Here is a 22,686-nt window from a genome sequence, read left to right as displayed (position 1 = left end):
AACCAGGCCAGGCCCAGAGACAGTCATGCTGGCAGGGTAAGAACTATGGCCTTTTGCCAGGCGCGGTGGCTCACACCTATAATCCCAGCACTTTGGAAGGCCGGGGGCGGGGGGCGGATCACCTGAGGTTGGGTGGCCAAGACCAGCCTGGCCAACATGGAGAAACCCTGTCTCTACTAAAAAGAAAAAAAAACAAAAAAAAAAAACAAAATTAGCCAGGCGTGGTGGCGCATGCCTGTAATCCCAGCTACTCAGGAGGCTGAGGTAGGAGAATCACTTGAACCCAGGATGCAGAGGTTGTGGTGAGCCGAGATAGCACCACTGCATTCCAGCCTGGGAAACAAAAGTGAAACTCCGTCTCAAAAAAAAAAAAAAAAAGACTATGGCCTTTTAACCCACAGGGAAGGGTTCAAGATCCAGGAGGAGCCAGATTGAAGCCAGAAGGAATAAAATAACGATTCAGACGGATTGGGCTTACCTCCTCCTCTGAGCTCTGAGTCCAGGTGTTCCTGAGATAGAGGAGAGGGTGGAGAGCTGGTGCCAGAGCAGAAGGCAAAGGAAGACAGCACATTCCTCCGTGGTGAGCTTTCTCTACACAGACATGGGAAGTGAAACGGGGGTTCAATAGGAAGTCAGTAGGAAGAGTTTATGCCCTGCACAACAGTTCATGAATGAAGTCTCGGGCGTCTTCCCTTCTCCCAGCAAGGGGCCCCAGCAGGCCCTCTGCCCGGGATGTGGGCCTCCTGTATCCCTGACTGCCAATGTCCCCAACAACAATGTGGGACTCACACAGCCGCCCCACTCTCCTTGAGGTCAGGGGCAGAACGCTGCCGTCTCATTCGTGAGGGAGTAGTGTATGGGGGGTAGCGGGGCCCTGGGGGCTGCTGGGCTGGGTAGGGTTGGGGTAGCTGGGGATAAGAGTTGTGCTTTCTGGGCTGGAAGTGCTGGGGTTCAGGCTGTGCAGAACCCGCTCCCCGGGATCGGCCCCCTCCATCCACGGAGTTCCTGAGGGGATGGTGGGACCTTCGGGGACTCGGAGGCCTGCAGGCAGGGGTGGCTGGAGGGGGAGTGACCTCCTCAGGGGGTTGGGGTGGAGTTGGAGCCTCCCAGCTCCCGATCCCTGGCCAAGACTCTCGGTGCTGGGAGTTGCTCTTGAAGGGGAAGCATAGCTTACAGTCGTGGGGGGCACAAAGCGGGCTGGGGGCCTGCGCAGCCCCCCGCCCCGGCCCCCAGAGCCCTGCAGTCCCTGCAGCCGTAGCTGCTCCTGCTTGAGCCAGCGAAGACGACCACGACGGAAGGCAGGGTCCTCCTCCATGAGCCGTGACGCCCGCTCCCAGCTTGACAGTGGTGGCGAGGGGGGCTGGGCTGACGGCACGCCGTCACTGGGGGCTGCCTCCTCTGCTGCCTCTGATCCTTCAGGCGGGGCCCAGGGGACCTCACCACCTTCTTCATTCTCATCCTCATGATCCTGGGAGGGAGGAGTGAGAGAAAAGGGGAAGGGATGTGAGGAGAGCTGAATCCTCAGGACATGTGGATTCAAGAGGGGCCTGGAGTGGCTGGATGTCAAAGGGTCCAGAGAAAAGCCTGGAGATAAGGAAGCTCAAAAAATAGTGGTTTAGGGCCGGGCGCAGTGGCTCACGCCTGTAATCCCAGCACTTTGGGAAGGTGAGGCGGGCGGATCACGAGGTCAAGAGATCAAGACCATCCTGGCCAACATGGTGAAACCCCATCTCTACTAAAATACAAAAAAAAATTAGCCGGGCGTGGTGGTGCGCGCCTGTAGTCCCAGCTACTCAGGAGGCTGAGGCAGGAGAATCGCTTGAACCTGAGAGGCGGAGGTTGCAGTGAGCCAAGATTACACCACTGCACTCCAGACTGGCAACAGAGCGAGACTCCGCCTCAGAAAACAAAACAAAACAAAACTGCACACTTTATATCAGTGGGTCTTAGACTTCACCATACTTCAGAAACACCCAGAGCTTATTATAAATGCAGATTTGTCCCCAAAGATGTGGATTCAGTAGGTCTGGGGTGGAATCCAAGAATCTGCATTTTTAATTAGCAGCCTGGTGACAGTGAGGCATGTGGTTCATAAACGATATTGAAAAACACCGTGCTATACGTCAATGCAATTTTTTTCCAGACTTGGGGAAGGTTAGGCTCTGAGATGGAAGGTTCAGACTCCTAAAGGGAAGAGCTGAGGGAGGAGAGAAGGGAGGGAGAAGGCCGGGCCTACCTGGGCCAGGGGGATGACCCTCTCCATGCGGAGCATGCGGTCCCGCAGGGCCTGCAGCTCCCGGTCCTTGCTGCTGTTCTGCAGCTTCACCTCCTGCAGAATCCCCGTCATGTTCTGCAGCTTCACCTCCTGCAGAATCCCCGTCAGCTTGTCGATGTGGGCCTGGAGGTCCTCCACCTCCGCCCCTCGGGCTCCCTCCTCACTGCCACCACCACTGCCAGCTCCACCTCCTTCCTCCTCACCTACAGTGTCCCAGACATCCCGGGCCACAGCCCTCCAGGCATCTCCGGGGCCTTCTGGCTTGCCATAGGTGCGACACAGCTCCCGCATCTTGAGGGCGGCCAGGGCCTCAATCTCAGCCCGCCCGTGGCGGAAGTCAGCCAGGGCCACCTCGTAGCAGATTTCCTTCACAGCCTGCATCTTCAGGTCAGCCATGGTGGCCCAGCGGGGGTCTTTGCCCTGCAGCCTGCGTCGCTGGGGGATCTGATAAACCCCGCGAGGGCCCCTGCGCTTGCCACTGCTGGGCAGGCCACAGCGTTTGACAATGGTCTGGACCGTGGTGGGCGGCAGCTGCTCCCGCAAGGAGGAGATGAGCCTCCAGCTCTCTTCACAAGAGCACTTGTCAGAGTCATCCCCGCTGTCCGAGTCCACATACTGGGGGCAGAGAAAGAAAGAGGAAGAGAGGGCTAAGGACATCCAGAGCCCACGTGTCTTGGCCCAGTGTGTCCTAAGGACACTGGAAACACGCCCATCAGGGAGCCTGGGTTCAAGTCCTGCTCCACCCCAACAGCACACCCTTGGGCAGACTGCTTAACGCTGCTCCTCTAGACAACAGAGATAATGACAGGATCTACCTCCCAAATCCATTTGGAGTACTTAGAACCATGGCTGGCACCAAGAAAGTTACCGTATTAGTTGTAGCTAATCAAGTGCGAAACTTTGTGCAAGACTTAAAAGACCATTGAGGGGTGGTGGCTCGTGCCTGCAATCCCAGCATGTTGGAAGGCCAAGGCAGGAGGATCACTTGAGCCCAGGAGCTGAAGACCAGCCTGGGCAATTTAGTGAGACCCCCATCTCTACAAAAAATAAAAAATGTAGCCAGGTATGGAAGTGCACACCTGTGATCCCAGCTACTCAGGAGGTTGAGGTGGGAGGACTCCTTGAACCCAAGGAGTTCGAGGCTGCAGTGAGCTATGATCAGGCCACTGCACTCCAGCCAGGGTGACAGAGCAAGATCCTGTCTCAAAAACAAAACAGAAATCCATGGCCGGGTGCAGTGGCTCATGCCTGTAATCCCAGCATTTTGGGAGGCTGAGGCAGGCGGATCACCTGAGGTCAGGAGTTCAGAGTTTGTCTGTCTGTGGTGACTGTGTCCTGGTGGCTTTGTTCATGCTGATTTCTCTGCTCAGAAAGCTGTCTCTTCCCACTCTACCTTTTTTTTTTTTTTTTATAGACAGGTTCTCCTGTGCCAGGCTGGAGCACAGTGGCACAATCATGGCTCACTGCAACCCCCCTGGGCTCAAGCAGTCCTACTGCTTCAGCCTCCCAAGTAGCTGAGACTACAGGTGCGTACCACCACATCCAGGTAATTTTTCTATTTTTTTTAGAGACGAAGTCTCTCTATGTTGCCCAGGTTGGTCTCGAACTCCTGGACTCAAGAGATCTGCCTGTCTTGTCCTCCCAAAGTGCTGGCATTACAGGCGTGAGCTACCACTTCTTCCCGCTTTCACTTTTTCCCGCTTTCACTTTTTCCCATCCTAAAATATCCTTTGGCATTTGCTTCTGAAAGAGAGGTTCCTTGACCAACAACCTAACTGAGAGCTTGTTAGAAATGAAGACTCTCAGACACCATCTCAAAGCTAGTGAATGGGAATCTGCATTTGAATAAGATCCACAGTAAAGTTTGAGACATAGTAACTTAGGCCATTTCACAGGCTACCTCCTTGAGGCATCCGAAATCTTTTAAAATCCTTGTAATGAGATAACGTTTTTCCTCTTTTGAACTCTTCATTCATTCTTTGCTAGTACTTCTCTCTGGGCACTTTATTTCACCTTGAATTGTGGTTAATTATGCACAAGACTTAGTTTTCCTGTTAGGTTGTGAGGTCTTTGAAGGCAGTAACAGTGGAATCTCCACTTTGATGAATTAGTTGGCTTGCGAACATTCACACACACACATACATATACCCACCCAAATCTAGGTGGTACTGGTGTTTTAGTTGATCCTCAGAATTTTGCAAGGATTCAAATATAAATGGACTTTCAAATGTGAATGCCATGCATGGGCAAGATCTGTTGCGATTATTTTTACTTAATAAAACAAGCATACAACTATTATTTTATGTCATGAAAATCTTTAATATAATTTTCTTTTCTTTTCTTTTGTTTTTTTAGAGACAGAATTCCACTTTTGTTGCCCAGGCTGGAGTGCAATGGCCTGATCTCGGCTCACCGCAACCTCTGCCTCTCAGGTTTGAGAGATTCTCCTGCCTTAGCCTCCAGAGTAGCTGGGATTACAGGCATGCGCCACCACGCCCGACTAATTTTGTATTTTTAGTAGAGACGGGGTTTCTCCATGTTTGTCAGGCTGGTCTCAAACTCCCGACCTCAGGTGATCCGCCCTCCTCAGCCTCCCAAAGTGCTGGGATTACAGGCGTGAGCCACTGAGCCCGACTAATAGAATTTTCTTTACCTTTGTCTGGTGCTGTGTGATAAAATTATATCTTCATCTGTAAATTGCAGAGTAGGAAGAGGGCTAGCCTAAATTATTTAAAAACAGCTGGTTACCTGTAATATTCTATAAAAACTCCAGGGAGCCTGGGTGCAGTGGCTCATGCCTGTAATCCCAGCACTTTGGGAGGCCAAGGCGGGTGGATCACTTGAAGTCAGGAGTTCGAGACCAGCCTGGCCAACATGATGAAACACTGTCTGTACTGAAAATACAAAAATTAGCCAGGTGTGGTGGTGCACATCTGTAGTCCTTGCTACTTGGGAGGCTGAGGCAAGAGAATCGCTTGAACCTGGGAGGTGGAGTTTGCAGTGAGCCAACATTGCACCACCGCACTCTAGTCTGGGCGACAGAGCGAGACTCTGTCTCAAAAAAACCCCCAACAACTAAAAAACAAAAAAAAAAACCTCCAGGGAAGGAGATTTCACAGATTCCTTTGACTGAAACAATATTTTTTTGGTGGGGAGGGGATGAAATATTGCTCTGTCGCCCAGGCTGGAGTGCAGTGGTGCAATCTCGTCCCACTGCAACCTCTGCCTCTGGGTTTCAAGCGATTCTCCTGCCTCAGCCTCCCAAGTAGCTGGGATTACAGTTATGTACCACCAAGCCCAGTTGCTAATTTTTGTATTTTTAGTAAAGATGGGGTTTCACCATGTTGGTCAGGCTGATCTCGAACTCCTGAGCTCAAATGATCCACCTGCGTTGGCCTCCCAAAGTGCTAGGATTACAGGCATGAGCCACAATGCCCGGCCTAGATTTTTTCATAAAATTATTAAGTTAGGCTGGGCATGGTGGCTCATGCCTATAACCCTAACACTTTGGGAGGCTGAAGTGGGATTATTGTATGAGGCCAGGAGTTCAAGACCAGCTTGGGTAACATGGCAAGACTCTGCCTCTACAAAATTAAAAAAAAAAAAAAAACAATAATTATCTGGGCATGGTGGCGCGTGCCTGTAGTCCCAGCTACTTGGGAGGCTGAGGCAGAAGGATCACTTGAGTCCAAGAGTTTGAGGTTGCAGTTAGCTGTGACTGAGCCACTGCACTCCAGCCTGGGCATCAGAGTGAGACCCTGTCTCTCTCTAAAAAAAAAAAAAAGAAAAAAGGAAATAAAGCAAATTACTTTGAAATTCCCACAAGAAATCAGTGTTCACTGCAGAAAAATATAAAAATTACACACAATTCTCTCTATTCTCCCCATATCAATCCAATATTTCTACCAGGAGGTAACTGCCTATAACACTTTAGTATATTTCCTTCCTAAAGGACTCTTTCCTGGCCAGGAAAGATACATATATCTCATCATTTTTCATTTTTACTAGCTACATAGCATTTCACTATAAAGATATATCATACAAATTTGTTTAATTGGTTCTGCATCATTATTAGATTGTTTCCAATTTTTTCCTTTCTTTTTTTTTTTTTTTTTTTGAGACCAAGTGTCACTCTATTGCGCAGGCTGGAGTGCAGTGGCGCGATCTCCGCTCACTGCAACCTCCACATCCCAGGTTCAAGCGATTCTTCTGCCTCAGCTTCCTGAGTAGCTGGGATTACAGGCGCATGCCACTGTGACTGGCTAATTTTTGTATTTTTAGTAGAGACGAGGTTTCACCATGTTGTCCAGGCTGGTCTCAAACTCCTGACCTCAAGTGATATGCCTGCTTGGGCCTCCCAAAGTGCTGGGATTACAGGCGTGAGCAAACACCTAATTTTTTTCTTTTTAAACAATGCTGCAATCATCACTTTGTGTATTCTTTTAGGATAAACTTTCAAAAGTTAATGTTTTTTAATTTTTTTTTTCCCCAAAGGATTCAGGAATAAGAAATGCTCCTGGTACTATTCTTGCTACTCTGCATTTATAAAATTACCTTTTGAAACGTATAGCCTTCAAAGAACCGAGAGATCATCCCAATGGCTCTTAATTATCATCATTGTCATCATGATCATCATCCCATTTCTGGTTTTAAGATTATATATATATATATATATTTTTTTTTTTTTTTTTTTTTAAACGGAGCCTTGATCTGTCGCCCAGGCATGATCTGGGCGCACTGCAACCCCCGCCTTCTGGGTTCCAGCGATTCTCTGGCCTCAGCCTCCGAGTAGCTGGGACTACAGGTACATGCCACCATGCCCGGTTTCACCATGTTGGCCAGGCTGGTCTCGAACTCCTGACCTCAGGTGATCTACCCGCCTCGGCCTCCCAAAGTGCTGGGATTACAGGTGTGAGCCACCGTGCCCAGCCAGGATTCAATTTTTTTTTTTTTTTTTTGAGACAGAGTCTCGCTCTGTCGCCCAGGCTGGAGTGCAGTGGCACTATCTCGGGTTACTGCAAGCCCTGCCTCCCGGGTTCACGCCATTCTCCTGCCTCAGCCTCCCGAGTAGCTGGGACTACAGGCGCCCACCACCGCGCCCGGCTAATTTTTTGTATTTTTAGTAGAGAGGGGTTTCACCATGTTAGCCAGGATGGTCTTGATCTCCTGACCTCGTGATCCGCCCGCCTCGGCCTCCCAAAGTGCTGGGATTACAGGCGTGAGCCACTGCGCCCGGCCCAGGATTCAATTTTTATGAGGAAGTTAGAGTAGTCAAAATCATAGACACAGAAAGTAGAATGATGATTGCCTGGGCCTGGAGGGAGAGGGGAATGGAGAGTTACTTTTTTTTTTTTTTTGAGATGAAGTCTCACTCTATTGCCCAGGCTGGAGTGCAGTGGCGCGATCTCAAGCACACTGCAACCTCCGGCTCCTGGGTTCAAGCGATTCTCCTGCTTCACCCTCCTGAGTAGCTGGAACTACAGGTGCCTGACACCACGCCCAGCTAATTTTATATTTTTAGTAGAGATGGGGTTTTACCATGTTGGCCACGCTGGTCTCAAACTCCTGACTTCAGGTAATCCACCCGCCTCAGCCTCCCAAAGTGTTGGAATTATAGGCGTGAGCCACCGCGCCCGGCCAGAGTTACTGTTTAATGGGTACAGAATTTCAGTTTCTGGAGACAGGATGTGGTGATGGTTGCACAACATTATGAATGTATTTAATACCACTGAACTGTACATGTGGACATAGTTAAGGTGGTAAATTTTACATGTATTTTACCACAATTAAAAATGCATTTAAGGCCGGGCGTGATGGCTCACATCTGTAATCCCAGCACTTTGGGAGGCTGAAGTAGGCAGATTACATGAGGTCAGGAGTTTGAGACCAGCCTGACCAACATGGTGAAACCCCATTCCTACTAAAAAAAAAAAAATTAGCCAGGCATGGTGGCGCATGCCTGTAATCCCAGCTACTCGGGAGGCTGAGGGAGAATTGCTTGAACCTGGGAGGTGGAGGCTTCAGTGAGCTGAGATCACGCCACTGCACTCCAGCCTGGGCAACAGAGTGAGATTCCATTTCAAAAAAAAAAAAAAAAGCATTTTAAAAAAGAGATTATAACTGTTAAGTAGGATAAAAATTAAATAAAAATAAATAAATAAAAAAGAGAGTACATATAAAAATGCAGTTTTGGCTGGTGCAGTGGCTCACGCCTGTAATCCTAGCACTTTGGGAGGACGAGGCAGGTGGATCACTTGAGTTCAGGAGTTTGAGACCAGCTTGGGCAATGTGGTGAGACCCCTGTCTCTACAAAAGATTAAAAAATATTAGCCGGTCCTGGTGGTGTATGCCTGTAATCCCAGCTACTCGGGAGGCTGAGACAGGAGAATCGCTTGAACCCAGGAGGCGGAGATTGTGGTGAGCTGAGACGGCACCATCGCACTCCAGCCTGGGCAACAAGAGCAAAACTCCATCTCCAAAAAAAAAAAAAAAATTATCACGTGCCTGTAGTCCCGGCTATTCAGGAGGTTGATGTGAAAGAATGGCTTGAGCCCAGGAGGTGGAGGCTGCAGTGAGCTTAGATTGCTCCATGGCACTCCCGAGCCTGGGTGACAGAGTGAGAACCTGTCTCAAAAAAAAAAAAAAAAAAAAAAGTCTGGTCTCATTGGCTCACGCCTGTAGTCCCAGCACTTTGGGAGGCTGGGGAGGGAAGATCTCTTGAGCCCAGGAGTTTGATTGAGACCACCCTGGGCAACGTAGAGAGACTCTGTCTCAATTAAAAGAAAAAAAAAATATATATATATATATATACGTGTATATATACATACATACATATATTTGGAAAAAAAAAAAATCTCCACAAAGGATACAAAAATTTAGCCAGGCACGATGGCATGTGCCTGTGGTCCCAGCTACTGGGGAGGCTGAGGTGGGAGGATTACTTAAGTCCAGGAAGCAGAGGTTGCAGTGAGCCATGATCACGTCACTGCACTCTAGCCTGGGTGACAGAGTGAGACCCTGTCTCAAAAACAAACCAAAAAAGATGCAGTTTTTAGACAAATACAATTTAAAATATTTGGAGATGTGATTGTAAATAGGTCTAAGTAGGCTCAAAGTCCACTAAACATGGTTGTTAAAATTTATTAGATTCATAAATAGAACATTAAGATTTTTAACCTGAATTTGGAAGCTTAAGGGAAAACTTGGATTTTAATGTGTAAGTCTAATAAACCAAATATTAAAAGGAAAAAGAATATGTCACTTAAAATTATCATAGGCAAGTGACAGAAAATCCTAAATTACAGTACTTTAAACAAGATAGAAGCTTATTTTTCTCACATAAAGTCCTGAGATAAGCAGTCAGGACTGGTGTGACAGCTCCACAATCATCTGAAACCCAGGCTCCTTCTATCTTGTTGAGCTGCATTCTCAACCTGTGGCTTCCACCTCATGGCCCAAGGTGGCTGCTTAAGCTCAAGCCATCATGTGCACATCTCAGCTGGCAGGAAGCGGGGAAGAAGGGACCCCTACACACATACACTTCAAAGACCAGAACTTAGTCACATGGTCACTACCAATGGGAAAATATTTTGGAAGGCCCTGTGCCCAGCTAAAAAATAGCGGATTCTATCATTATATAGGAAGAGAGGAGCAGGGCACAGAGGCTCACACCTGTACAGGCAGATCATTTGAAGTCAGGAATTTGAGATCAGCCTGGCCAACATGGTGAAACCCTGTCTTTACTAAAAATACAAAAATTAGCCGCCGTGGTGGTGAGCACCCGTAATCCCAGCTACTCGGGAGGCTGAGGCAGAATTGCTTGAGCCTGGGAGGTGGAGGTTGCAGTGAGCAGAGATCGTGCCATCGCACTTCAGACTGGGCAACAGAGTGAGACTGTGTATCAGACAAAAACAAAAACAAAAACAAAAAGAAGGGAGGAGCAGATATCAGGTATGACAGCAGTCCCTGTAAAAGGTAAGCACATTTTTCATTTTTGATACATTTTATCTTCTGTTTCCCGTCCCTTAATCAACAGCCTTTTAATGTCTACATTAATCTAACAACAACCTAAACCAATTTCCTGTTGTTCTTGATAGAGAAGAAGCATAATTGACATGTCTTTTATATAATTGAAAACAATTAAATCTACTTCTAACTTCCCTTCTTTAGACAAAGTAGTTTCCTTTCTAGCTTGACTTGCTTCAAGTTTCCAAACCTTATTCCAACCTGAGATATTTCTCATCTTTTATTGATGTTGCTTTACTTTGGTCCCTGGTCCCTAAGTTTGTTATCTCTTTTTCCTACAAAATTATACTTGTTTAAATTGAATTGAATTGAAATATAGTGACTTCATCCTATACTTCTGTTTATTTACTTTAAATACTAAGAGTAAAGCTGAACAATTGATGGGTTTTTAACTTCCCTTTTGTCCTCCTTGTTTTTTTTTTTTTGAGACGGAGGACAGAGTCTCACTCTGTTGCCCAGGCTGGAGTGCAGTGGCACGATCTTGGCTTACTGCAAACTCAGCCTCCCAGGTTCACACCATTCTCCTGCCTTAGCCTCCCGTGTAGCTGGGACTACAGGCGCCCGCCACCATGCCCAGCTAATTTTTTTGTATTTTTAGTAGAGACGGGGTTTCACCATGTTAATCATGATGGTCTTGATCTTCTGGCCTCGTTATCCATCTGCCTCAGCCTCCCAAAATTCTGGGATTACAGGCATGAGCCACCGCGCCCAGCCTGTCCTACTTGCTTTTATTAAAAAGACGGATATTTTCTTTTCTTTCTTTCTTTTTTTTTTTTTTTGAGATGGAGTCTCGCTCTGCCGCCCAGGCTGGAGTGCAATGGCACGATCTTGGCTCACTGCAACCTCCACCTCCCAGGTTCAAGGATGCTCCTTTCTCAGCCTCCTGAGCAGCAGGGACTACAGGTGGGCGCCACCATGCCCAGCTAATTTTTGTATTTTTAGTAGAGACAGGGTTTCACCATGTTGGCCAGGCTGGTCTTGAACTCCTGACCTCAAGTGATCCGCCTGCCCCGGCCTCCCAAAGTGCTGGGATTACAGGCATGAGCCACCATACCCAGCGTAATATTTTCTTTTTACTCGTTATTTTTAAAGACTAGTCAGGTGAATCATAGAAGTTGCTAGCAAACATAATAAGGCATATTCAAGTGATTTGCATGGGGCAGTTAGAAAAAATGTACTGCTGGGATTACAGGCATGAGCCACAGCTGATTACAGGCATGAGCTACAGTGCCCAGCAGTATATTTGGGAGGCGGGCAGATCACTTGAGCCCTGGAGTTCAGAGACCAGCCTGGGCAACATGGTGAAACCCCACCTCTACAAAAATTAGCTGGGCGTGGTGGTGCACACCTATAGTCCCAGCTACTTGGGTGGCTGAGGCTGGAGGATTGCTTGAGCTTGGGGGTCAAGGTTGCAGTGAGCTATGATCACACCACCGTGCGGAGCAAGACCCTGTCTTAAAAAAAAAGAAAAAGAACAAGAAAAGAAAAGAAAAAAATAAATATATACTAACCAAAAATAAAAGTGTGTACAAACTAAGGCTATGTGGCACTTGGGGCCGTCTCGCATGAGAATGTGACATGGTGACAAGATTTCTTTTTTTTTTTTTTTGAGACGGAGTCTCGCTCTGTCCCCCAGGCTGGAGTGCAGTGGCGCAATCTCGGCTCACTGCAACCTCCGCCTCCCAGGTTCACGCCATTCTCCTGCCTCAGCCTCTCCGAGTAGCTGGGACTACAGGCACCCGCCACCACGCCCGGCTAATTTTTTGTATTTTTAGTAGAGACGGGGTTTCACCGTGGTCTCGATCTCCTGACCTCGTGATCCGCCCACCTCGGCCTCCCAAAGTGCTGGGATTACAAGCGTGAGCCACCGCGCCCGGCCGGTGACAAGATTTCATCCAAAAACATGCTTTGGCAGAGGAATGGTTTTTAGGGTTGGAAAAAAATTCCTCATTTTTCAGACAAGGGCACCAAGGCCTAAGGAGCTAAAAGCCTTTCCCAAGGTTTTCCGCCCCAGTATCCTGGCATGAAGCCAGTTTGTGTAATTACATCTGGATCATGTCAAATTTTGTCTGGGAAAGTGCTATCTTAAAAAGTCAACTATAAAATCATACGTGCTATATTATCCTATTTTATGAGAGAAATGTACATATAAGTATATAAGAGACTGGAAAGAATGATGACACTATTAATATGTCAGCAGTAGTTATTTTTGTACTGCAAGATTAAGGGAGGTTCAAGTTCTTCTTTCTTTTATGCATTTCTGGGTTTTCTAAGCTATCTCCATCCCAGCCTATGTTATTTGTGTCATTAGAAAAAATATTTAAAATATGCACTGTTGTATATTATTTTACCACAAATGGAAGAGATAGAGAAGGGTTGGAAAGTAGTTTTGGATATTTTTAAGTGGGTGTCATTATAAACTGAAAGATGGCAATAAATAAGTGTATTCAGATATCTAAGCCAGTTAATAGTTTTGTCTGGGAAATTAAGAGACAGAGGGACAAATAGCACAGCCGTGAGTAAGCATTACCTCATTTTCCCAAAATCTTTTCCTGACTTCTTTCAAAAGAAGTGCATGTTAGTTTTTGTTTTGTTTTGTATTTTTTTTGAGACAGAGTCTTGCTCTGTCACCCAGGCTGGAGTGCGGTGGCGTGATCTCGGCTCACTGCAACCTCCGACTCCCTGGTTCAAGCAATTCTCCTGCCTCAGCCTTCTGAGTAGCTGGGATTACAGGCAACCGCCACCATCACGCTCGGCTAATTTTTGTAGTTTTAATAGAGATGGGGTTTCACCATGTTGACCAGGCTGATCTCGAACTTCTGACCTCAAGTGATCCATCTGCCTCAGCCTCCCAGACAGCTGGGATTATAGGTGTAAGCCACCGCGCCTGGCTGCAAATTTAAACTATGATGTGATACACTGACAACACCAAATGCTGAAGGATGTGGAGCAACAGGAACCCTCATTCATTGCTGGTGGGAATGCAAAATGGTACAGACACTCTGGAAGACAGTTAGGTAGTTTGTTTTTTCTTTCTTTTCTTTTTTGAAAAATTTTTTGTAGAGATGAGATTTTGCCATGTTTCCCAGGCTGGTCTCAAACTCTTGAACTCCTGAGCTCTTTTTTTTTTTTTTTTTTTTTTGAGACAGCATTTTGCTCTGTTGACCAGGCTGGAGTGCAGTGGTGCGAGTATAGCTCACTGCAGCCTGGAACTCCTGGGCTCAAGTGATCCTCCCACTTCAGCCTCCCAAGTAGCTGGGACTACAGGAAATGCCACCATGCCCAGCTTAGTTTGTCAGTTTCTTACAAAACTAAATATACTCTTACCATATGACCCAGAAGTCATACTAGTTAGTATTTACCCAAATCAGTTGAAAACTTATCTACACAAAAACCTGCATACAGATGTTTACAGCAGTTTTATTCATAATTGCCAAAACTTGGAAGCAACCAAGATGTCCTTCAGGAAGTGAATGGACAAATAAACTGTGGTGCATTCAGACAATGGAATATTATTCAGTGCTAAAAAAAAATGAGTTATCAAGCTATGAAAAGACATGGAGGAAACCTAAATGCATGTTACTAAGTGAAAGAAGCCAATCCAAAAAGGCTACATACTGTATGACTCCAACTACATGACATTCTGGAAAAGGCAAAACTGTGGAGACAGTGAAAAGATCAATGGTTGCCAGAGATTGGTTAGGGGGAGATAGAGGATTTTTAGGACAGTGAAAATGCTCCCTATGATACTATAAAGGAACTCTATGATACATGTCATTATACATTTGTCAAAACCTATAGAACGGCTGGGTACATTGGCGCACGCCTGTAATCCCAGCACTTTGGGAGGCCGAGGCAGGTGGATCACTTGAAGTCAGGAGTTTGAGACCAGCCTGGTCATCATGGTGAAACCCAGTCTCTACTAAAAATACAAAAATTAGCTGGGTGTGGTGGCACATGCCTGTAATCCCAGCTACTCAGGAGGCTGAGGCAGGAGAATCGCTTGAACCCAGGAGGCAGAGGCTGCAGTGAGCTGAGATCACGCCACAGCACTCTAGTCTAGGTGACAGAGTGAGACTCCATCTCAAAAAATAAAAACAAAACAAAATAAAACAAAAATTAGCTGGGTGTGGTGGTGGGCGCCTGTAGTCCCAGCTACTCTGGAGGGCTGAGGCAGGAGAATCACTTGAACCCAGGAGGCAGAGGTTGCAGTGAGCCAAGATCGTGCCACTGTACTCCAGCCTGGGAAATAGAGCAAAACCCTGTCTCAAAAAAAAAAAAAAAAAAAAAAAGGATAATTTAAATAAAATATTTTTTCTGTCCTATTAAATACTTCTTATGTTCTATTAAATACTTCTTATCAGACCTCATGAGTGCAACACCAAAGACACTTATTGAAGCAAATTCTGTGTGAATAGACTTGGCAAGTCAGTCACTACAAAGCACTAGACAAGTATGAAAAATACTCCCATGTGGGAAAAACTGCTAAAAAATTAATTTCCAGATGGTCAAAGTTCAGGCTTGACTCATGTGGAATTTTTTAAAAATCAAAAACATTGAAACTTGGAAAACCCAGAAAACTATAATTCTTATTAGTTGACTGAAATTACTAAGTAAACAAGCCACAGTATCGAAGGGACTGTTACTGAAGAGCTCATTTTCAAGGGGAAATGTGTGCTGCAATTCTCCCAGAAGGTGGCAGCAGAAAGCTGTATACGACAACAATATGTTTTTCAAATGAAGCAGGGGGGATATGCTAAAGGTAGAAAACTGGAAAGCACTTTAGCTGACACAGAACACTCTCATTTTACAGATGAGAAAGCTGAGTTCCAAAGAGATTACCTGACTTTCTTAGGCAAAATTCTTCATTGAAATAAATTCCTTGAGGCTGGGCACAGTGGCACACACCTGTAATCTCAGCACTTTGGGAGGGTCGGGCGGGCAGATCACCTGAGTTTAGGAGTTTGAGACCAGCCTGGCTAACATGGTGAAACCCCATCTCTACTAAAAACACAAGAATTAGCCAGGCGTGGTGGCGCACGCCTGTAATCCCAGCTACTCAAGAGGCTGAGGCAGGAGAATCATTTCAACCTGGGAGGTGGAGGTTGCAGTGAGCCAAGATCAGCCATTGCACTCCAGCCTGGGTGGAAGAGCAAGGCTCCGTCTCAAAAAAAAAGAAAAGAAATAAATTCCTTGACTGCTGGGAGCAATGGCATGCACCTGTAGTCTAGACCCAGCAACTCAGGAGGCTGAAAAAGGAGGATGGCTTGAGCCCAGGAGTTCTAGGCTATAGTGCACATAATTGTGCCTGTGAATACACTGCATTAAAACCTGGGAAATATAGCAAGACCCTGTCTCAAATAAATAAATAAACAAACAAACAAACAAATTCCTTGAAATATGTCACACTATGCAAATTTCATTTATATGCATATTATGCTCAGTGTAAGCAAAATTATTTTTATTTTTGGAGACAGGGTCTTGCTCTGTCACTCAGGCTGGAGTACAGTGGCACAAATCATGGCTCACTGCAGCCTCAACCTTATAGGTTCAAGCAATCCTCCTGCCTCAGCCTCCCAAAGTGCTCGGATTACAGATGTGAGCCACTGTACCTGGCTGCAAATTTAATTAGACATAAAAATATAATATAATATTAAGTTATGATAGAAAAAGCTCTGGAATATTTCCAGAACTTCCTCTCTCTCCGCCTTTTTTTTTTTTTTTTTTTGAGACTGAGTCTCCCTCTGTTACCCAGGCTGGAGTTCAGTGGTGTAATCTTGGCTCACTGCAACCTCTGCCTCCCAGGTTCAAGCAATTCTCCGCCTCAGCCTCCTGAATAGCTGGGATTACAGGCACCTGCCACGAAACCTGGCTAATTTTTGGTATTTTTAGTAGAGACAGGGTTTTACTATGTTGGCCAAGCTGGTCTTGAACTCCTGTCCTCAGGTGATCTGCCCACCCTAGCCTCCCAAAGTGTTGGGATTACAGGCGTGAGCCACCATGCCCTGTCAACTTTTTTTTTTTCATTACAAAGTCAAAGACAACCAACCCCAAATTTTAAAAGCTCGTATTACAAAACGAATAAACACCAAAGCAGTGTTATAAAATTTGTGTTACATTAAAAAAATTTATGTTTAATAAGTTAGAATTCCAAACCAAGGAATACATTGCAATATAACTGTGCCAGTCATAAGGTAATAATAGGACATATGAAATATTAATTCACAGGGCACTAAAGAAAGTATGTGGGCTGGTATTGGGACATATGCTGAAGGCTATATGATGAATATCTTCATTTATTCTTTTTTTTCAAAGCAACAACATAAAGTCGTAGGGATATCTTCATTCTTGCTCATTTTTGAGACTGTTGTGCTTTCATTTGGAGATGAGGTCAAAGTTTGAATTTGATGACCCTTTGTGACAATGGGAGTTCAGCTAAGCAGCTCTCTGGACTCCCATTATAATAAGCTCTACATACTTTCTGATGTAATAGTAGAGATACTTGGTACTTTATCCTAGAAAAATGTTTTTATTATCAAACATGACAGGCTACTTATGTGGTTGTATTTTATTTTATTTTATTTTATTTATTTATTTATTTTTTGAGACAGAGTCTCGTTCCATCACCCAGGCTGGAGTACAGTGATATGATCTCAGCTCACTGCAACTTCTGCCTCCCAGGTTCAGGTGATTCTCCTGCTTCAGCCTCCCGAGTAGCTGGAATTATAGGCATGCATCCCCACACCCAGCTAATTTTTGTGTTTTTTGTAGAGACAGGGTTTCACCATGTTGGTGAGGGTGGCCTCAAGTGATCCACCCTCCTTGGCCTCCCAAAGTGCTGGGATTATGGGAGTGAGGCACCACGTCTGTCCTGAGGCTGTATTTTATGTATTGTTCCTTTGTTAATGTTGGAAAATGGCCGAGGAAGCTAATGGGCTGCACACAGCCAAAGGACATAGTGGCCCGGTTTGTACCCTTCGAGGTACCCGAGGAGCCTCGGCAAAACTTCACCCCCAAAAGGGCCATTTTCTCCTTTTAGCCACTTGCATAAAGAAGAATGATAGTTCACTATGTATTGAAGTTGTCCATCACAAGTATTTTTTCTGAGTGTTATGGTCATCACACAGCACCACAAAGGCATTAGGAAAGAAGCAATCTAGACAAGTCCAATCAAGTAGATGGCCTTGGTGTTGACACTGAGCCAGATTTACAAATAAAGCCCAAACTTAAACAAAAAAAACTATATTGTTAGGAATGTCTTTTAAAATTACATTTATGGTCAGGTGTGGTGGCTCATACCTATAATCCCAGCACTTTGAGAGGCTGACATGAGAGGATCACTTGAGCCCAGGAGTTTGAGACCAGCCTGGGTAACATGGTGAAACCAAAAATGTTACCAAAAATGTAAAAAATGGCATGGTGGCGCCCACCTGTAGTCCCAGCTACCTGGGAGGCTGAGATGGGAGGATCACTTGAGCCTGGGAGGTTGAGGCTAGAGTGAGCCACGTTCACGCCACTGCACTCCAGCCTGGGTGACAGAGTGAGACCCTGTCTTAAAAAAAATTATTAAATATTGAATAGATCAAAATAATATTTGCAAAATATATAAAGTAATAAAGAATCATGATACAATGGACCCTCATGTGTTCCCCACCACTCAGTGTAAGAAACGTGAAGAACAATATCATTATGAACTTTGAAGTCCACTGGGGTTCCCTCCTAGGTCCCCTCTCTTCTTTCTCTCCTTGGAGGTAACCATTATCCTGAATTCATGTTTTTAAATTCCTTTGTTTTTAATTATAGTTTTACCACATGTGTTTGTATTCCTAATATTTATATGTATATAGGTGCTTAACATTTTAACAGAAATATAGCATGCATACAAAATCATGCATGATGGCCAGGCGCAGTGGTTCACGCCTGTAATCGCAGCACTTTGGGAGGCCAAGGCGAGTGGACCACCTGAGATCAGGAGTACGAGACCAGCCTGACCAACATGGTGAAACCCTGTCTCTACTGAACACACAAAATTAGCCAGGCGTGGTGGTGCACACCTGTAATCCCAACTACTTGAGAAGCTGAGGCAGGAGAATAGCTTGAACCTGGGAGGTTGAGGTTGCAGTGAGCCGAGATCGCACCACTGCACTTCAGCCTGGGCAATAGAGCGAGACTCCATTTAAAAAAAAGAAAAAATCATTTTTTTTCATGCGTGATTTTCTTTTTTTTAAATGGAGTCTCGCTCTATTGCCCAGGCCGAAGTGCAGTGGTGCGATCTCGGCTCACTGCAACCTCAACCTCCCAGTTTTTTTTTTTTTTTTTTTTTTTTTTTTTTTAGTAGCTGGGACTACAGGCACCTGCCACCATACCCGGCTAATTTTTTGTATTTTTAGTAGAGAAGGGGTTTCACTGTGTTAGCCCGAATGGTCTCGATCTCCCAACCTCGTGATCTGCCTGCCTCGGCCTCCCGAAGTGCCGGGATTACAAGCATGAGCCACCGCACCTGGCCCTTTTTCACTTTTATGTAGTACCAAGAACCAAGGCCATTTTGGCTATAGCCCCTTGTGGTCAGATTTATTTCCGGTTTAGCCTAATAGTAAGGGTATAGCTTTAGGGTCTCACCTGTGTGAGAGAATATGCAATTAGAATCTCCATCTTGGGCAGACCTTGAGTTCTGTCTTCTGTCCCTGGAGCTCCTTAAGTTCTTCAAAACTGAAAGCTAACTGGTTTGGCAATTGCTGTTTATCTCTCTGGGTATCTGTTGTCACATGGTTTGGCTGAATATTCCTTACTTTCATTCATTTATTTAGAAGAAGATATTTTTAGTATTTGATCCAGAATTTTTAGTTGTTTTCAGCAGGAGGATCAGTTAGGGTGCCTGGGTCAATTATACCATCTGAGGGGGACGTCTGGTTCCCCCTCACTTATTTTTTCAATAATATCCTTAAAGTTTCTTTAGAAAATTCTCAGGTCTGTATGTGCATTGGTTCCCAAACCTTTGTACATATCTTTATATTATTGTTTCCTTTCAATACCATGTCCTTTAAGTATGACACATACACAGTGAATTTTAGCATGTGAAACTGATATATTTGGCTGATGAAGAATTACATAATGTTAGGCAGAGAAAAAGATTTCAAGGGCAGCTGAGGTCTGCAATGTTCGTGAAATTTTGGATTTTTCTTTTTTGTGTGCGTCTGGTTTTCTCTTATGTTTTAAATTTTAATTTTGAAATACTCCTAAATAGCCCTGTGTATTTTCCTCGTTAACATTTCTGGTAAACAGAACAGTTTAATGTTTATCAAAGGAATGTTTTTAAGGACAGCATGATCACATTGGATAGTCTCCATTTTCAGCGAGTCTGGCTTTGAAGCACATAATAGAAACATTTTGAACATCTGATTCTCCACATTTCACCAGAGACTAGGCTTTATTTTCTGTGAATGCCCGATTATGGCAGCAAGAGTCAAGAAAACACAGCAAAGAGGAGAGAAGAGGAACTCAACCCTCTCCCCTTCCATTTCTCAGCTTGAAAGGGTTTTTCTTTTTCTCAGTTTTTTCTATTTCCTAAAGCCTTCTCTGACCAGCCTGGGGGAAGCCATCTCCCCTCCCCCTGAAAGCAAACGAGATAGTGCTCTTCTTACTCTCAGTAGCATCTTCCCACAGGACCCCCTCAAGCGCTATGTCTTCCCCTACATCACTTTCTCTCTCCTGCCTCTCTGGCCTCTCCTCACTCTTTTTCTTTTCTATTTTTGCCATTTTTTTTTTTAAATTTTTTGAGACAGAGTCTTGCTCTGTCGCCCAGGCTGGAGTGCTGTGGTGTGATCTCCGCTTACTACAACCTCTGCCTCCCGGGTTCAAGCTATTCTTGTGACTCAGCCACCCAAGTAGCTGGGATTACAGGAGCGTGCCACCATGCCCAGCTAATTTTTGTATTTTTATTTTTATTTATTTAATTTGTTTATTTATTTTGAGACGGAGTCTTGCTCTGTCGCTCAGGCTGGAGTGCAGTGGCACAATCTCAGCTCACTGCAGCCTCTGCCTCCTGGGTTCAAGCGATTCTCCTGCCTTAGCCTCCTGAGTAGCTGGGACTACAGCTGCCACCACGCCCAGCTAATTTTTGTACTTTTAGTAGATATGAGGTTTCACCATGTTGGCCAGGCTGGTCTTGAACTCCTGACCTCAAGTGATCCACCTGCCTCGGCCTCCCAAAATGCTGGGGTTACAGGTGTGAGCCACCACGACCGGCCTATTTTTACAATTTTTAAAAACGTTATTTTGTTTTTAAATAGTTTTAACATTTTTTACTATCTATTATATATCAACTGATCATATCACAACCTCCTTTTCACCTACTTCTTTCTTCCTTTTTTTTTTTTTTTTTGAGACAGGGTCTTGCTCTGTCACTCCAATTGGAGTGCAGTGGTGCAATCACAGTTCACTGCAGCCCCGACCTCCCAGGCTCAAACCATCATCCAGCCTCAGCCTCCCGAGTAGCTGGGACTACAGGCACATGCCACCACACCTGGCTAATTTTATTTTTTGTAGGATGAGGTTTTGCCATCCTGCCCATGCTGGTCTCGAACTCCTGGGCTCAAGTGATCCTCCTGCCTTGGCCTCCCAAAGTGCTGGGATTATAGGTGTGAACCACCACACCTGGCTTCTTTCACCTTCTTCTTAAATGCCAGTGCTCCTCCAGGCTGTGTGGGAGGCCCTTTTTTCTTCCCCTTCCAAACACTCATCCCCACCAGTGGCTCATGTTGGTGACTTATGTCGATGACTCACAAAGATTACCTCTAGGTCGGCCTCCCCAGGAGCTCCAGACCTCTGTCTCCAACTGGACACCTCTACCTGGATGTCCCATAGGCTTCTCAACCCAATGTGTCCTGAACTTATTTGCTACCCAACTCCCCATCCTCACCAATATCTGCTTTTCTTCCTGCTTCTGTTCAAGCCAGAACCTGGGAATCATCCTAGACCCTTCCTTTCCCTATTTCCTCATCTCATTCTTCCTCTAAGGCTGACCAATTCTTTCTTCACAGACAGATACTCATTATCTGTTTCATTACAAATGCCACTGCCCCTTCCAGGTCTTCCCCTTTTCTTGCCCAGGCCACTGTATTTGCATCTTAACTAGTCTCCCTGCCTCCCATAACATCCTCCTTGAATCCATCCTCTGCACTACCTCTAGGGGACCTCCAGAGTGAGTGTTCTAGAATGCAAATCTGGTATCTTTCCCTTGATCAAAACGCCTCACTGGTTTAAAAGGAAGGAATTAGAATTCTTCAGGGTGGCTGCCATGTCCCTCCCACCCCCATCTTGGCACACTCCTCTCCTGTAGCCAGCCACGCCTACCCTGTGTTCCAGCGGAGTGAATTGCTCACAGTTCCCAAAGGCCCCAGGCTCTTGCACACAAACCTCCTTCGCTGGGAGTGGACTTCCTCTTGCCCCAGCCCACTTAGCCGGGTCATTGCGGTTTTTCTTTCCAGGCTCAGCCCAAACATTGCCTCCCTTGAATCCCACTCGTCTCCCTTCCCCGGTCTGAAAAAGGGTCCTCCTCTCAGTCTCCTGGGCTTTGAGCTCCTTGAGGGCAGGAGCCTCTGTCGATCCCTTCTGAGCTCTCAGGCACCTCACACGGTGCTGACACAACAGGTGCTTGACCCCAAGTTCTTCTGTTGATGAGCGAGGTGATCTTGGGTAAATCATTTAACCTCTTAACATTTTAGTAGAGATAAATGTACCCTACCTCCCACCAGATTAAATAAGATAGAGTGTATAAAAATACTTTGGAGATTGCATTTCATTGCTTTTCAAATGTAAGGACTTCTTATTACCATGGATGTGCAACTTCAATTAGTGTGCTTTAGAAAAATGTACTCTGTTCATTTCCCCCTCCTTCTCCCGGACCTTCTCCGCTCCACCAAATGCCCTCTTCCTCCTTCCTTTTCCATCTGGCTGTTTTCTTCTTTTCCACCTACAAATCCATTCTCAGCTCACCCATTCTAAAACCAAGTCTTCCTCCCATCCCTCCTCCCCCTCGAGCCACAGTCCTTCCTTTCTTCCCCCCATTGCTGCCAAAGCCCTTCAAAGAGTGTTTTACTGGCGGCTTCCGGATCTCACCACCCACCTCTTTCTTCATCGGCACAATCTGGATCCGCCCTCAGCACGTCACAGTCCGTGGATCCTCTGAGAACTCCTGTGACCTCCTATTGCTGCTGGATTGCAGGCTGTTCTCGGGCTTGATCTCGGAAGCATCTGGCCCTGCTGAAACCCTCCTCCTTGATGATAGGGATCCTGAACTTTCCCCATTTTCCTTTTCTCTCTCCAACAGTTGCTTGTTCTCTTCTCGCAAGTGCTGGCATCCTCGAGACTCTTGCCCTTTGGCCTCT

At 45.8% G+C, this 22,686-nt stretch overlaps 1 protein-coding gene across 1 annotated transcript; it reads right to left on the bottom strand.

The window, feature by feature from the left end:
* Positions 1-785: 785 nt before the first annotated feature.
* LOC116475349 (kinesin-like protein KIF1C) lies at positions 786-21,768 on the bottom strand. Its single transcript, XM_032164710.1, is given in 5 exon segments — positions 786-1,186; positions 1,189-1,468; positions 2,237-2,326; positions 2,363-2,890; positions 21,682-21,768. Coding segments are annotated over 5 exon segments (1,386 nt in total).
* Positions 21,769-22,686: the final 918 nt, after the last annotated feature.

Source organism: Hylobates moloch, unplaced genomic scaffold (genome assembly GCF_009828535.3).
Source record: "Hylobates moloch isolate HMO894 unplaced genomic scaffold, HMol_V3 SCAFFOLD_10, whole genome shotgun sequence".
In the NCBI taxonomy this organism is placed as follows: domain Eukaryota; kingdom Metazoa; phylum Chordata; class Mammalia; order Primates; family Hylobatidae; genus Hylobates; species Hylobates moloch.
Note: the sequence above shows the minus strand (reverse complement) of the source record. Positions and strands in the feature narration are given on the sequence as shown.